The sequence below is a fragment of the Pyxicephalus adspersus genome, chromosome 5, assembly GCF_032062135.1.
Source record: "Pyxicephalus adspersus chromosome 5, UCB_Pads_2.0, whole genome shotgun sequence".
Classification (NCBI taxonomy): Eukaryota; Metazoa; Chordata; class Amphibia; order Anura; family Pyxicephalidae; genus Pyxicephalus; species Pyxicephalus adspersus.
This window is the reverse complement of record NC_092862.1, coordinates 82,449,778-82,465,868: the sequence shown is the minus strand read 5'-3', so window position 1 is coordinate 82,465,868 and position 16,091 is coordinate 82,449,778. Positions and strand designations below refer to the sequence as shown.

At 38.7% G+C, this 16,091-nt stretch overlaps 1 protein-coding gene across 1 annotated transcript in view; it reads left to right on the top strand.

The window, feature by feature from the left end:
- The window catches only part of TNS3 (tensin 3), a 216,767-nt gene that overhangs the window by 34,375 nt on the left and 166,301 nt on the right, over positions 1 to 16,091 (top strand). Inside the window, exons 2-4 of the mRNA XM_072411956.1 lie at positions 1,388 to 1,555; positions 3,845 to 3,895; positions 5,089 to 5,211. Coding sequence (XP_072268057.1) covers positions 1,409 to 1,555; positions 3,845 to 3,895; positions 5,089 to 5,211 — 321 coding nt within the window. The 5' untranslated portion in view covers positions 1,388 to 1,408. The remainder of the gene's footprint in view (positions 1 to 1,387; positions 1,556 to 3,844; positions 3,896 to 5,088; positions 5,212 to 16,091) is intronic.

Sequence of the window (16,091 nt, the reverse complement as noted above, 5' to 3'; positions counted from 1 at the left end):
TAGGATTTTTGAACTTAAAATGTTTTTGTTTTACTTTATATTCATCACACTGGACTGATAAACTTCCTATATGATAGCATTTTGTACTAATGCAGGTTCTCTTTATTATGACATCAGGGGTCTTTTAGTGTTCTAATGTCTCCCCTGCATTGTCTTTGTTTCCCCTGCACACATCAAACAATTTCTGGGTACACTTACTGCCCACATATTCATGGCAACCAAACCAATGATATCCAAAATGCACCAAAAAAGCCTTAACTCTACAAATTGTAAAACTGGGTGACCTGGACATTGATCACTGAAAAGATTAAACATTTCAGCAAAACTTTTGTTTATACCTTCAAATTTTCAAAAATAAGGAACTCACGGTTACAATAGTTGTGTTTTTTCTGTATGCAACTGGAATCTGTTACCAAATCAAGCAGCGCATAGAATATACACTGGTTTTCTTTTTAAACAAGAAAAACTAGGTCTGATCAAAGCTCATGCTATTCTTTTATATTTATAATATGCACCTGCACTCAAGAGAGAGCAAGAGAGAAGGTGTGCTCAGCGAGAGGCTGAGAAGGTGTGCTCAGCGAGAGGCTGAGAAGGTGTGCTCAGCGAGAGGCTGACCGAGGAAGTACTCAGCCAAGAGGGACTCCAGACTGAGAGAGAGGCAGAGTGGATTCCAGGCTGAGAGAGAGAGCCAGAGGGGATTCCAGGCTGAGAGAGAGAGCCAGAGGGGATTCCAGGCTGAGAGAGAGAGCCAGAGGGGATTCCAGGCTGAGAGAGAAAGCCAGAGGGGATTCCAGGCTGAGGGGGAGAGAGCCAGAGGGGATTCCAGGCTGAGGGGGGGAGAGCCAGAGGGGATTCCAGGCTGAGGGGGAGAGGGAGAGCCAGAGGGGATTCCAGGCTGAGGGGGAGAGAGCCAGAGTGGATGCCGGGCTGAGGGAGAGAGAGCCAGAGGGTTCCAGGAAAGCCAGCAGCCAAACAGTACTACTAAACTGTGAGTGGACCAGTACTGATATAGTGTTAGTAAGAGAGGGCATCTAAGTGAGGTAGCCAGATACCCTGCCAGGTACTGTTTATTGTTTTGTTGAGAAGTGCTGGGGAATGTGCTGTAACACTTGCCTATTCAAAGAAAAAAACTGCTGTTATTTTGGACATGAGCGATTCCCCTGTGCTATGCCACAATATATATATATATATATATATATATATATATATATATATATATATATATATATATATATATATGTATAAATATTGCTAATTATATGTTTCAGAAAAAATATTATCGACAAATGTAATTAAACTTTTAAATAATTATATTTTGTTGTACTCAATTCTAATTTTTAAAAATATCATGCACAGAAAAAATATTTAAAATATTCCTCAATTTCAGAAACGTGGACTACATTACAACATGGAGGAAGGAGAACTTGACCTCACTTTTATTACAGAGCGGATTATCTCTGTTTCATTCTCAAGTAAATGCTCAAATGAAACCTATCTCCAAAATCTACAGGAAGTGACCCAGATGCTGAAATTAAAGCATGGAGATAATTATTTGGTAAGAACATTTAAAATTTTATACAAATATATGCATTGTAGCTAAAATATGTAATAATATATAATCAGAAAAGTACAGGTATTTTTATAGCAATAGCTACTAACAAATATCTAAAGTAATCAATAGTACCTGCTTTTATTAACCAAAAGCAATTCTCTTTTCCAAGGTACAGTGAATAATTTCATGTTAATTAGGCTAGGTTCAGACCTGCCTCTGAATCGAGCAATCCCATGCAGCTCCCTCCCTCATTCATTCACCAAGAATGCTGGCAAATGTAGTCTGACATCTACTTTTGTTTGTCACATGGTCATAAATTTGACTCTCCCACTTGCTAATTCGGAGAGTAATTTTGATGATGTAAAGTATGTAAGCTTTTTTTGCCCAAAAAACAGGTATTCTGTCTATGACTGGTTTTATACGCAATATTTGTATACACACTATATTGTTAAATTCACTTTTCAGTCTTATAAAAAAATGAACAAAGCATATTTTATTATTTGTATTGTTTGTGCTGGCAGCATTACTAAGTAGTGAAGATATACATGGAAGGCTGAATAAAAAACAACATAAACTGCTAGTAATGGACTGCATTTTATGTCATTTTTATTTTTACAGATAGTTCCACTGTAATTTGACACCTGGCTCCCTGCACAGTGAGCCATAACTAAAATACGGAAAATAGGGGATTAGCATTTGTGTCTGTTTTATTTTTTATTACTTTAGTAATAAAGGATACTAAAATCATCCTAGCAGTTAGCCATACATGTGAACAAATACTTATCTGCCCAGAGTGTTAGCCTTGTAAACTTTTGAAATGTATTGGAAATAAAGGATGCAGGTACAAAATTCTCAAGCTTGGAATATTTTGCTGTACTCTGCACATGTGCGGTCAACTGTAAGCCTTGTAAACTGTGGGCCACTGTTGTTGACCTTACTTTAAAGTACTAGTTACCTGGCAATCCCTGGCTTCAGAAATGTTATTACTATTTTGATCGAGAACAAAAAAGTGATATTGGTATAAAATGGGAAATTATCTTCATTGTTGTTCCCAGGCAGTGATATTGAGACTATTGGATCATCATGACAATCAGACTGCTTTGGCCAGCAGTGAATGGCATGGGAATACCTAATATGATTGTAGTTTTTCCAAGTCAGTGATACATTAGCAAAGCAAGTATGAGGATGACTACTTTAAAGTTATCAGTTTTAATAAAAGAATAAGTGGTGGATTTGATGCAAGAAATGAATGTTCGTTTCTACCACTCCCCAATTTTTTTTTTAGTCATTAGTGTGAAAAATACTCTAATGGGGTTTTTATAGAAACAAAACTGGTGAGATGTTCTTGTTGACTTGGTGCATTTGCTGTATACACCTTAAGACTGCAATTGACTTCTGTAAGCCTTTATGCTGACAGGAGAGACAGAAATCAATTACAGTCCGTAGGGGTGCAGGGCAAAAAGTCTTTTTACTGTGTGGCAACGGGAAGGCAAAGAGGGCATTGGCAGCCAGGCAGAAGAGAGCTTTAGTGGAAGAGAGGATTTGGCAAAGCCCTGATCTCAGTATTTTACACCCGACTCTGTAATGTACACTGGGAAAAACATTACATAGACATCAATTAGGTAATTGTTCGGTTTACCTATTTCTTAGCTTGGTTACATCTACTTATTGTCTCAGATGCCATCTGCTTTACATAGCACTTCTCTTGTAATAGAAGTCTGCTTCTTATGTCCTGTGTATGTTTACCTTCATTTACTGTTATTTTGGTCAGACACGTCATCTGGGCTTTACTTCAAGAAAACATTACAGCACTACTGACCTTTTTGTGGCAAAGTGGTCTTCCACCTGTACATATTTCTCTGTTCCACTTTAAGATTTAATAGGAGCATTCTATGAGATAATAGCTTGTAGAAGATAAATGATTGCTGTACAGTCAAGGCCTGTTCCCACTATGGCAAACTGATGTAATTTTAAATTTTGCTGCTTTAGGATTGCATTCACTTTAAAAGCTTAGTGCACAGCAATGCATTGCTGTATGTTGCTGTGAATTTAGATAGGAAGGTATTTCTGGGATGCCTTTAAGAATAAGTAGCAACTCGGTGCACCAGTACATCTTGTGCACTGCTTTAATGCAACAGACTAATGAGAATGTGCAATATATACAATATACTTGTTACATAAATGATAAAGGTTATAGATATATGAGTAGAAGAGATGCATATACATTTTAAGAGGTATTTTTTATTGCTCATATAGCTGATTCTGCAATCTTGATTTATTGTCGTTTTACAGGTACTGAATATATCAGAAAAGAGCTGCGAGCTTTCCAGGCTTAACACAAAGGTATTGTATAAATAGGTATAAATAGGAAGGAATTGATATAAAGCCCAACTAAAGCCAATCTGAACAATATCCCCCTATTGGATCGAATAGCTGTCAAATCAAATAGTGAGATATTCGACCAACACTAGTCCTAAGGCTGATTAACTGTGGTAATTAGTCAGTCAGACTCTGTGTTTTCAAGGCAAAGGTTTAAACTTGCCAGGCCTCCCTTTAGCTCTGCCCATGTTTTTTTGTAAGAATTCAGGTAGAAAAATATGTGTCATCCTGCTCCCCCACATTGCTTGATTAAAAGGAGAAAAATTCTTTATAAATACCCCAGTAAAACCTGGGTCACCTTAGTTCTGTGCTAAATCAGGTGAGCCCTTTCAGCTAAAGAAATTTCGGAAGACTTGTTCAGCAGGTGAAGGAAGTTAGAAACCTTCTGGACACCATGGGTAACCAACTGGCTAAGACTGGCTGTTCCTCTCCCATGTGCCTAAAATACTATCAGGATAAATAAGTTCATGCATAAAGTTTCATTTTCTTCTGCTTGGGGCTTTTGCCAGTGGTAGTTATTTTCCCAACCAGCTATTTTTTTAATTGCTTAGGGATGTCATGTACAAAAAAAAAAACATTGTTGCAGAATTATATTAAATTTGGAGCAGTTTTCTGAAGGAATACCTTTTCTGCAACTAGATATCTTTAGTCTTTATGATTAAAAGACAAACAGCATCATTTAATTCACTTACTCTCTGAGATTGGTAAGGCTGTTATAGACCTTTCATTACACAACCTGGGCTGTAAGGATTAGTGCACTAGATGGGGTCCAGTTGTCATGGCATCCAGTCATTCCCTCCATCGACACTAGAGGGGAAGTGGTAGGAAGTGTCTGGCATCTGACTAGAATACCCTTGGTGTTTTGGTAAATTAAATGTAATTTTTAAAGTAGGAAATGGTTGAAATATCTATTGTGTTTGTGCTAATTTTACCCCACTTTATATTGTATTTGTATCCATGTTTAAGTGAATTCCTATGACATTTTATCCTGATAGATGTGAAACATTCTTCCCATTAGGACTACAATAAAACTTAAGAAAATCTCTATCCTATCCTCTCTCTATCAAGAAAAAAATTTGGCTGTAGTTGAGCTGTAAAAGGTGTGTTTTTTTAATATAATATTTTCAATGTTTAAACATATATTTTTTTGTATATAGGTAATGGACATGGGGTGGCCTGAGCTACATGCTCCCCCTCTGGATAAAATGTGTTCCATCTGTAAGGCAATGGAATCTTGGATGAACAGTGACCCGCTGCATGTAGTTGTAATTCACTGCAGAGTAAGTGCATGTAATTTGTCTGTTAATTGAGATTTAAATAAAATAAGCAGACATTTATATGTGACAGGGCACTATGGTATGGTAGGAATGATATAAAAAAATCCCCCTCTTACCCTACATTTCACTTTCTGTACTGTTAGAGATATTGGGGTTCACAGAAGGTAAGTGGCCAGCTATGTGTGACAGGGTAGTACAGTATAACGGTTATAGTTTTTCATATCTTGTGATGATGCCATAGTGATAAAATTATCAGTCATATTTCCCTTCTCTTACAGAGAAAATGGGGTTCTTAGAGAGTAAAGTGATAGCTGTGTGTGACAGGGTAGTATGATATGATGAGTATAGCATTTTAATGGGGAAGGGGGGGGGGGGCATAAGGAGTTTCCTACTGGTTCTCACATTTCTAATTGCCAACATCCCTCAGTTCTGGAGAAACTGGGGTTCACAGAAGGTAAGTGTCCGGCTATGTGTAACAGGCAGCTGGCCAGCTGCTCAGTCTGTGAGGAACTTAGCGGCTGGCGAGCTGCCTGTTACACAAAGCTGGACAATTACCTTCTGTAAACCCCAGTTTTTGCGTTTGCAGATGTGACTGCCGGCGGCAGTGAATGGTACTGAGCGTCTCCCCTGAGCCAGGGCTCCGTGGTTTGAGGAAGGGGTAGAAGCATCACAACCTTACCGCCAACCTGAATGCAAACTTGAAGTTTTGTGCACTTTAGGAGCATCACAGCACACAGACATTTGGCTGTACCCCAATGTTCATTGCCATGAGAGTGGCCCCCAGGGGGTCCCCAACATGCAAATTCAGTTTGTGGACCCTGGTCTTGAAATAGCCCCATCTAATGTGAAAATATCCCTGATTGTTGTTACAGGGTCACAGGCATAAAATCCAATCTGGCAATTTGTTACATAAAGAGGGAATACATTTGGTTTAGTAGCAGCTCTTATGGTCCCCTGTGTACCTTGACAATTTCACGTTTCTTTGACAATCAGTAAAGGAGATATAAGGATTTATACATGGGGCTAATGACAGCTGCTTGAACACAGACACTGATCTCATGCTGCTGCTGCATGAATATTAGTGTTTATGTTCGAATTCAGGTTGTCCCTAAATTCGACCCGAATATGGCTGTTCGAATTCGGGTAGACCCAACCCGAAAAACACGGGATTCGACTGCAAAAATTCGGTAGGAAAAAAAAATTTTTTTTTTCTTAAATTATTAATTTCGTATGTGTTTTTTTTTTTTAAACTTGTTCTTTTTTTATTTTTTACAGGTTATCCGACAATGACATTATGAATCATAATGTCATTGTGGGATTCCTGGACCGTGGGAACTTTGCGGTCACAGCTAATTGAAAGCAGGTGTGTTCGGCTTTGACATTCGACCACCCAAATTTTTTTGCTATATTCGAGCGAATAGCTGCCGAATCGAATAGTGAGCTATTCGACCAACACTAATGATTATCTCACAGTACAAGGTGGGCAGGGAGCAGCTCCCCCTGCTGGCAGCACAATCTCATAGAGGATCATAGATGCGTGCGCCCTATTCCCCGCAAGAAAATGAGCAGAGAGGGAGAGGAGAGGGCCTGATCTGACAGCCGTAGGTTGGGCACCCCTGCTTTAAACAAAACATAAAGAAATTCAATACTTACACATTTATATCCTAATATTCTCAACATTTGTGTTCAGAATAATGGAAGTCAAACATCACTAAACTGATCAATCACTGTTTTTGGTAGATTTCTACTAAATTTACATTTTCTATATTTCTACATAGAAAATAATTTAAAAGTAGGTGTAGTAGAGTAATAGAAAGCCAACAGACTCAACAGTCATAGGATGCATGCTGCAGATTCTGTGTAATTGAAGCTATTCAAAAAATTCAAAATAATGGAGTTCGATTAGTAAGGTACCGTATTTTTCGGACTATAAGACGCACCCAATTTTGAAGGAGAAAAACCTAGAAAAAAAAGATTCTGTACAAAATACTAAAAAATCACTCTGTGTCAATGTATCCCCTTGAAGCCCACAGGATCGCGGGATCGGGTGAGTATGATTTTTTTTAATTACCGTTATATTTAACATGTATTCGGTGTATAAGACGCACCCACTTTTCCCCCCCAGTTTTGGGGAAGAAAAAGTGCGTCTTATAGTCCGAAAAATACGGTAATTCATTCTGTGAAAAGAAGTGTCAATTACGGGCCTTATTTCAGGAATAAAGGCAGCAATGTTGTACATGGTTATAGTGCATTTCTCTCTGAAAATCTGAGTAAAATGAATAATTCCAGACATTGTTATTATTATTATTATTATTAATAATAATAATAATAATAATAATAATAAACCGGATTTATATAGCACCAACATATTATGTAGCGCTGTAAATTCAAAAGAACAACCTACTTTGATAAAAAATGTTGATTGCAGAAGGGAAAACATGCAGCTGGGAAAATAAGTATTGAACACGTCAATGTTTTTCTCAGTCATTATATTTCTAATAGGGTATTGACATACAGGATGTCTGTAACAACCCAAGTAACACACGTACAAAGAAATCTAAACACATATGTCCTCAAATGTGTACTAAATTGGAATGACAGGGGCGTGTCTGGCCAGCATCCATGATGCCTGCATAGTCCGTGTGTTATTTTTCTTCCTCATTTTTGAGTTCCAGCGTGAGTCGATTCATGTATCCTTGCACGATAATGACAAAAAGAAAGAAGAGCAATTTGGAACTCACTATTTTCTTCAGGCCACAAGATCCAGCTGATATCCATGATGACGCTGATGGCAGGCCTGTCTCTCCTACAGCATCTCCGGACTCTCCAGAGACCTTGTGCTCCTCAGAAATTGGATTGCTGCACGCAGAACAGCCAGCTCTTTTTTTGGGTGAGTCACCAACCTCAATTAGATCTACTAGATCTGTAACCTCACAAAAGGCTGACTTAAATCAGACATGGCCTCAATCTCCTCCACAACGGAGACAACCCGCAACTGATAGATCACCTATGCATTCAGGCAACACCAAACTTCCCACTATTAAGGAAAACCCCACACACTAAGGAAATTTTTGTTTCCATAATAAAAGAGATTATGCTTTCTTTAAAAAATTCCCTACACCAAGATATGTCAGATATGTTTAACCAGATCAAATTCCATCTATCATCAAGATACGAGAATTCAACATCTAGAGAATAAAATGGAAGAGTTTTCCCAAGCTCATAACCAGCTGGTAGATGCTCATCAAGAGAGTGAATCTGACCTAAATTGGATTAAACAGAAAATCACGGATCTTGTGGATCGCTCTTGCAAAAACAACATTAAATTTAGAGGCAAAATTTTCCAAATTTTTCTCACCACCTTTCCCAAAAATCTCTTACTAACAGCCTCTAATTACAATTTGCTCATTGATAGAGCGCATAGAATCTCCAAATCAAATTTTTTGCCACAAGATACGCCAAGTATTGAGAAATTGATGTTCATAGCCAGGAAACCACCTCCACTACCAGATCCATACAAGAATATTCAATTGTTTGCCAACTTATCAATAACAACTCTGCAAGCCAGGAAAAAATTTCTACCTCTCACTAAAGTGCTTGGAGAGACTAAAATTTCTTAGGGTTTCCTAACAAAATTGATTATTGCTAATTTGAAGAAAAACTTCCCAGTATCTTCAGTTGAGGCACACATGAAACTCCTGATGGAATGGAATATACTTACTGAGCCCTTACTACAGCGGCAAAGTTCCTCTCCCAGAAGAATACAATCAGATTGGACTTGATCAAATTCAAAAATGCAGTTATTATCTTTCTTTCTTCATTACTCACTCTGCAGGAAAATATTGGCTCTTTGTTTCAGGTCGTTTCGGGCTACTTTTTGTAGGTTACCCCAAGGTGTTTACTACCCCCCCCCATATGTTACCTTAGCAGAATACTCTGCCCATATACCTGAATTTATTTCAGGATATTCTTACCTGTTTGTCTGTTCCTCTTTATGGTTTTCTTTTCTTTTACTTGCCAGTCTATTTTTTTATATATTAGATATCTGTGATCATCCAAATTTATTTTAACATCCGAGAATGATGATCCACTTTTTGTCTTCTAATGCCAGGGGATTAAACAGCCCCTTTATGCATTCATCATTACTAAAAGAAGCCCAATCACACAATGCTGACTTTATTTTCGTGCAAGAATCAGACTTTGCGAACGGAAAACAACCCATCTGGAAACCTTGTTGATTTCCATACATATATATGTCCAACGCAGATGTAAAGAAAACCGGAGTAATAATAGCTATAAAAGACACTGTGCATTTTCAATATTTGAATCATGTTTCTGACCCTATGGGACATTCCCTCATTCTAGATTGCCAAAAAATTAATATTACTTTTACCTTAGTGAACGCCTATATACCAAACTCAAAGCAACTTCATTTCCTTAAGAAACTTCTAGATACAATATCTACAATCCAACAAGGTTCTCTACCATTAGAAGATCGAAACGCAATGGCTGATTATACAATGGATTCTACATCCCTTCCAAAACGTGCTTCAATGCAACTGGCTAAATTTTTCACAACTAATGACTTATACGATATCTGGAGATGTTATCATAGCTCGGAGAGGGACTTAACTTATTTTTCCATCTCACAATAATCCTATTCTAGGATTGACTATTTCCCAAAAGATAAATGGTCCATTCCTCCTGATTGCCTATGGGAATTAAACACATATCTGATAGCTCATTCAAAAGTCGCCCAACAGATTGAAGATGTCCAACATTTACTTTTTGATACTAAGGATCTTGAGGACACTAATCATTTTATACAATGAAATGCTCATAAGGCATTTATTAGGGGGGTTAGTATAAGGATTTATTTATATGAGAAAAAGAAAAGGCTGGGACAAATCATAGATCTTCTTACTAGCATTAAAATAAATGAGGATTTAAATAAAAAATTTCCATCTCGGGCATTGATGAATACTATTTTAAAAAAAAGTTTTAAAAAAAAAAGAACCAACTAAAATCTTATATAAATTCGAGAAGTCCCTTCAAAAATTTAAAGCCGAATAATATCACGCTCGGATAGACAGGATGACTGGGGGTTGCTGTGGCTTGCACGGAGGTGGTGTGAGCCCTGAGAAGGGCCAAGGCGCAGAGTCTAAGCAGTAACCAGGTTTTTTCCAGAGCCTCTGATGATGAGGATGTTGCGCTGCGGGTTACTGCCAGGTTCCGCACCCTGGGTACACCAAGCTGGGCAAAGCACAGTAACAAATCGCTAAGCAAAAGTATAGTCAAAGGAAGCCAGGGTCGAGACAAGCAGCAAGCAGGTCACATGCCAGGGGTCAATAGCCAGGGATCCAGGAGACACACAGCAATGACACAGAGGGCACTGCGGGCACAGGGAACACAGGAGACACTGGAAACAGTAGGAGGTACAGGTGATGCAAGGATATCCACAGGAAGACAGGAACACAGTAACAGCACAGAGTAGTTGGCTGAGAACCAACAAACTGGACAAGGAAGGGTTAACACAGGAGCTGGACACAGGAAACACTGGATTTAAGCAGCGGGTATACAAGAACTAGTTCACAGAACTGGGGAGCTCGGCACTAGTAAGACTTGTTGCACAAACACAAAATGGAGTCTGAGAGCTAGCTAAACAGCCAGGAGTGGTTAGGAGGCTATTTTCTGATTGGCCAGCGGCATGGACAGAGTTGATAAAGCTTGGAAACAAAGGCACGCCAAGCATCCGAACTGACCGCATGCGCAGGGGAGAGATGCCTGTGCTTTAGTGAGGAACAGGTAAGTGTGACAAACAATATGCCACGCATAAAAAAGGAGGAGCATACTTGGCCAAAAGTCTTAGGGCACAGAGAGGCAACTCTAAAAATCATATCTTTATTAAACCCTTATTCTCAGCAATCATGTTATGTCACAGATATAATTTGTGCCAGTTTATGCATATATTAATGGGCTGAGTTTGAAATGTACAAAGAGAGATAACACAAAGACTTGAACGATTATACTATTTAATAATAAGATAGATAGACAAAACAATGCAATAATGTAATAACAATTAATAAGCTGTAACAAAAGATACTTAGCTGCGGAAGAAAACTGAATTCACCCAAAGATTCTGCTGGAAATCAATAACTTGATCAAAATCAAAATGTCGCATCCAGTTAGTTCTGGTCAAGACTAGTTCATTAGGTATGGCACTGTGTTTTGAACTACTCAGGAAGGAACTAAGACAATGGCCAGTGTTTGACCAGTACTGACCAATGATCATCCCTTAAACCAGTATTTTACCTTATAAGGATACCAGTTAAAGGATATGCTGCATTCCTTTAGGATGACCTCATATATGGTATACATATACCAGTATATACTGGTAAAGCATTATTGTTGGTGAGACATAATTGATATTAAATAAACTTGTGCTAACCCAACACATGTACTAACACTAAAATTATAGTTAATGCCTTCCGTAACAATTACTATTCTTTATATTATTTGTCCTGTGATCAATCAACCCCTTTTAGAAAAAAAAATCTCAGTCTCAATCAATATCTCAATCTCAAATTGATTCTTTAACGCAACCATTCATTCACAAACCAAGAGATCCTTAGAGCTATAAAATCGCTCTCCAACAGTAAATCGCCAGGTGCAGACGGTTTTCCAATCGAATACTACAAACGTTATGATTCTCAACTAACAACTAACATTTGCCTGTGGAGATGTTGCAAGCAATTATAACACTGATCAACAAACATTTTCTTGCCAAACAGAATAAAGTCATTTTAGGTTATGTTTAATGCAGATATTCCAAATATGGTATTGGTTTTGATAGATTGGCTCTAATTTTTGAAATATTGACCTCAATATTAACCCCATAGAAAACTAATGAAACATGAAAATTAAGCAAAATTAAACTAAATATGCCTACGTATAAAATTAAATTTTTGAAATACTCAAATGTCAATAAATTCCATATTCAGTATATGTACAGAACTATAGAAGAGATAGAATATTGGTTAGAGAAACCACAAGTGAGGTTTTTTTCTTTTGGCAAAATGTTGTTTATGATAGAAGATATGCACATTACAGTTTTTACATATTTAGACAGTACAGTGCTATACAAGAGTTTTGATGTGCTCCTGATTACTTCATCAGGTTATTTTCAAAAAAGCTAGACAGAGTATGCTAACACAGATGTTGGTATAGATAAAATAACTTGTGTGAGTACTAACGTTTTAATTGCTTAGTATAATCTTGTATTAGACCATATGGTGTTTTAACCCGACATGTTTCGCCAACTTGGCTTCCTCAGGGGTGTACTTAAGACAGTTGTCTAAACATATTCAAAGTAAACAAACATATGTGTAAGGCATCAATAATATATATAAAACACAAGAAAAAGGAAATAATTTTTTTTTTATAGCCTGTCTACAAAGCCTGTGTACAAAGTAATATTTCTACATATTTACAGACATTGTATCTAAGGTATAGAGTAGTTTATATGTTTGAATGAGTAATGATACATAATTACTCTGATCAATAAATAAGTATGTAACATAGTAACATAGTAGGTTAGGTTGAAAAAAAAAGACATAAGTCCATCAAGTTCAACCACTAGGAAAATAAACATATCCCGATATAAAACCCTATAGGACATAGTTGGTCCAGAGGAAGGCAAAAAAAACCTGGTACAATTTGCTTCAACAGGGGAAAAAATTCCTTCCTGATTCCATGAGGCAATCGGATGTTCCCTGGATCAACAGTCACTGTTATTTTTACTTTGAAGCCTTAATACCCAGTTATATTCTGTGCTTCTAGAAAAACATCCAGCTATTTCTTAAAGCATTCTATAGTAGTTGCTGAAACTACTTCCTGAGGGAGCTGATTCCACATTTTCACAGACCTTACAGTGAAGAATCCCATTCTTATCCGAAGCTTAAACTTCTTTTTCCTCCAGATGCAAAGAGTGCCCTCTGGTTCTTTGTAAAGATCTCAAAGTGAATAATGGGAAAGCGAGTTCTCTATAATGGACTGTTTATATATTTATACAGGGTGATCATATCCCCCTTAAACGTCTCTTCTCAAGGGAGAATAGATTGAGTTCAGAAAATCTCTCTTCATAGCTGAGCTCCTCCATTGCTTTTTTTTTTTTTTCTTTTATCTTCAAAACATTTTATTTTTATTTTTAACACATTAAAACAGTACAGAACAACGTTGTAAACCAATCGAGGGGGGTAGGGGGAAATATTCAGGGGACATCAGAGGAAATGGGGGGGGGGGACAAAGTAGGGGGGGAGTGTCTCAAAGATACATAAGTTCAAAGAGTCCAGAGTGGTAGCAAATATAAAAAATGGAAAAAAGGTAAAAAAAGGGGGGTAAAAAGTCCCAGCTGTAGTGTCCTCGGTTCGGTCCAGATAGAATATTACCTGTAAAGAAACCACTACTTTGTAAAGGGAGGGAGGGAACAGTAGTAGGGAAACAGACATAATATTTAACACCTCAGGCACCTAGTAGGCTCTTATATTCATCAGATTCCTGAAACGCTATCTATGGGGCCCAGGTAGACAGGAATTTTTCGGTTCTATCATATATACCAAAAGTGAGATCCTCCATCAACATAATTTCATTACCCTTTTGAAGCCAGCAGAGACTCCGCTGTGTATCGGCGTCTGGTGTGCTGAGCGTAAAATCTGTTCACATTGGGAGGGGGTGAGAGTCATCCCCAGCTCACCCTCCCAAAAGGCCAGAAAAGAGGGTGAGAATTTTACTAGGTGGCGTATTTAGCATAGAGTAAATCAGGGAAATAGCGTGTCTGCAATCATCTTTCCCAGCACAAAGTCTCTCAAAGACTGACAGAGATCTCCTAAATGTAGATGCAGGTGGCAGAGATCACAGAAAGTGCGATAATTGCGCCATCCTCCAGAAGTCAAGTCTGAAGGGAAGGTCAGGGGATCTTGGATCCTCCATCAAATACCAATGGTCCCTTCCAGGGTAACTTACTGCCCTGTCTAGGCCGGCCTCTCGTAGCACGAGAAATCTCTTATCTTCTACTCCTGGAGTAAAAGCAGGATTCCCAATGATTGGTGTTAAAGGGCTGGGTTGAGGGGAGATATCTGCAGTTGGGAAATATTTGCTACCAATACTACACGTTGCCCTTATCAAGGGGTGGTTTCCCACCGTCTATCTCAGAAAGGATTGTACCCATGGGAGATATCACAATTGGGTAGTGCAGAAGCTCTGTTCCATAGGGACCCACTGTAAACTGCGTGTGTGTGCACCAGTCCACAATTCGCAGTAAATGGGAGGCTGCATAATATAAAGAAAAGTTAGGGATACTCAAACCTCCAACACGTTTATGCCAGAATAACAATCTCCTATTCAGTCTTGGATTCCTATTGCCCCAGTTAAATTTAAATAATTTGGTGTGCAGTTGTTTAAAAAAGGAACTAGGGACATTGATCGGGAGTGCCTGAAAGAGGTAAAGAAACTTAGGGAGGATGTTCATTTTAATGATCTGGATACACCCAAACCAAGAAAACGTATGGGAGATCCACTGGTCAAGATCTTAGACAATTTTTGTAACATAGGTGTAAAATTCAGTGTAAAAAGTTTGTCTATGTCAGTGGGTAGTTGGACCCCCAGGTAACGAATTGAACCAGTGGCCCATTTAAAGGGAAAGGAGGTGGCTATTTACACCTGTTGTGTCTCCTGTAGGGTGAGATTGAGGGCTGCGCATTTGGAGATGTTTACCTTAAAATTAGACAGGTGACCATAGGTTTTAAGCTCCTGCAATAGGTTAGGTAGAGACACCACAGGCCTAAACAGTCAGAAAAGGGGATCATCAGCAAAGGCCGCAACCTTATGCTCTGATGTGTCAGTCTGCAGTCCTGATACATCCGTGGAGGCACGGACGCGGCAGAGGAATGGTTCAAGGGTCAGTATGAAGAGCAACGGGGACAGGGGACATCCCTGCCTCGTGCCATTAGAAATTGGTGGAGGTTCAGATCAAAACCCAATAACTCGGACTGAGGCTATCGGTTAGGTGTACAATGAACCAATCCAATATCACATATTTTCCCCTAATCCAATAAACTTCAGAGTTTGCATCATGTCATCATTGCCATCATTGCCAGTCCACTCTGTCGAACGCTTTCTCTGTGTCAGTTGACAGGAGGAAGTCTGGTAGATGGGTACAATGGGAAGCTAAGATCCAGTTTACCACTCGGATCGTGTTGTCTCTTGCCTCTCTAGCGGGGACAAACCCAACCTGGTCAAAGTGTATCAATTTACTTAACAGAGGTTGCAATCTATTAGCCAAAATTTTTGTGAATAATTTCAAGTCTTGATTGAGTAGGGATATTGGCCTATAACTCATACATACCGAAGGATCCTTCCCATCCTTAGGGATTACTGAGATGTGGGCACTAAGTGAGTCCTTTGATAGCGTTTCCCCTGACAGAAGCGAATTAAAAGCAGCTAGAAAATGGGGTGAAAGAATTTCCTGAAAGGCCTTGTAGTATTTTAAAGTAAAGCTGTCAGGTCCAGGTGACTTCCCCGAGGCAGTGGAGTTTATCGCTGTTTGGAGTTCAATTTCTGTATTGGGGGTTTCTAGGGTCTCAATGTCAGACTGGGATAGTTGTGGCATACCGGAGTTGGATATATAGTCTTTATTCTTAGACAATCTATCCAGGGTGGCACCTGGCTTTTGCTCATGTGGGTGGAGGTTAGGCAAAGACTTATAATATGCCCGAAAACATGCTGCTATGTCTTTGACCGGGTGGGTCTTTTCCCGTTTGTTAATTATATAGGGAACAAAGGAACAAACTCTCTGTGCCTTCAAGGAGTTAGCTAGGATTCTGCTG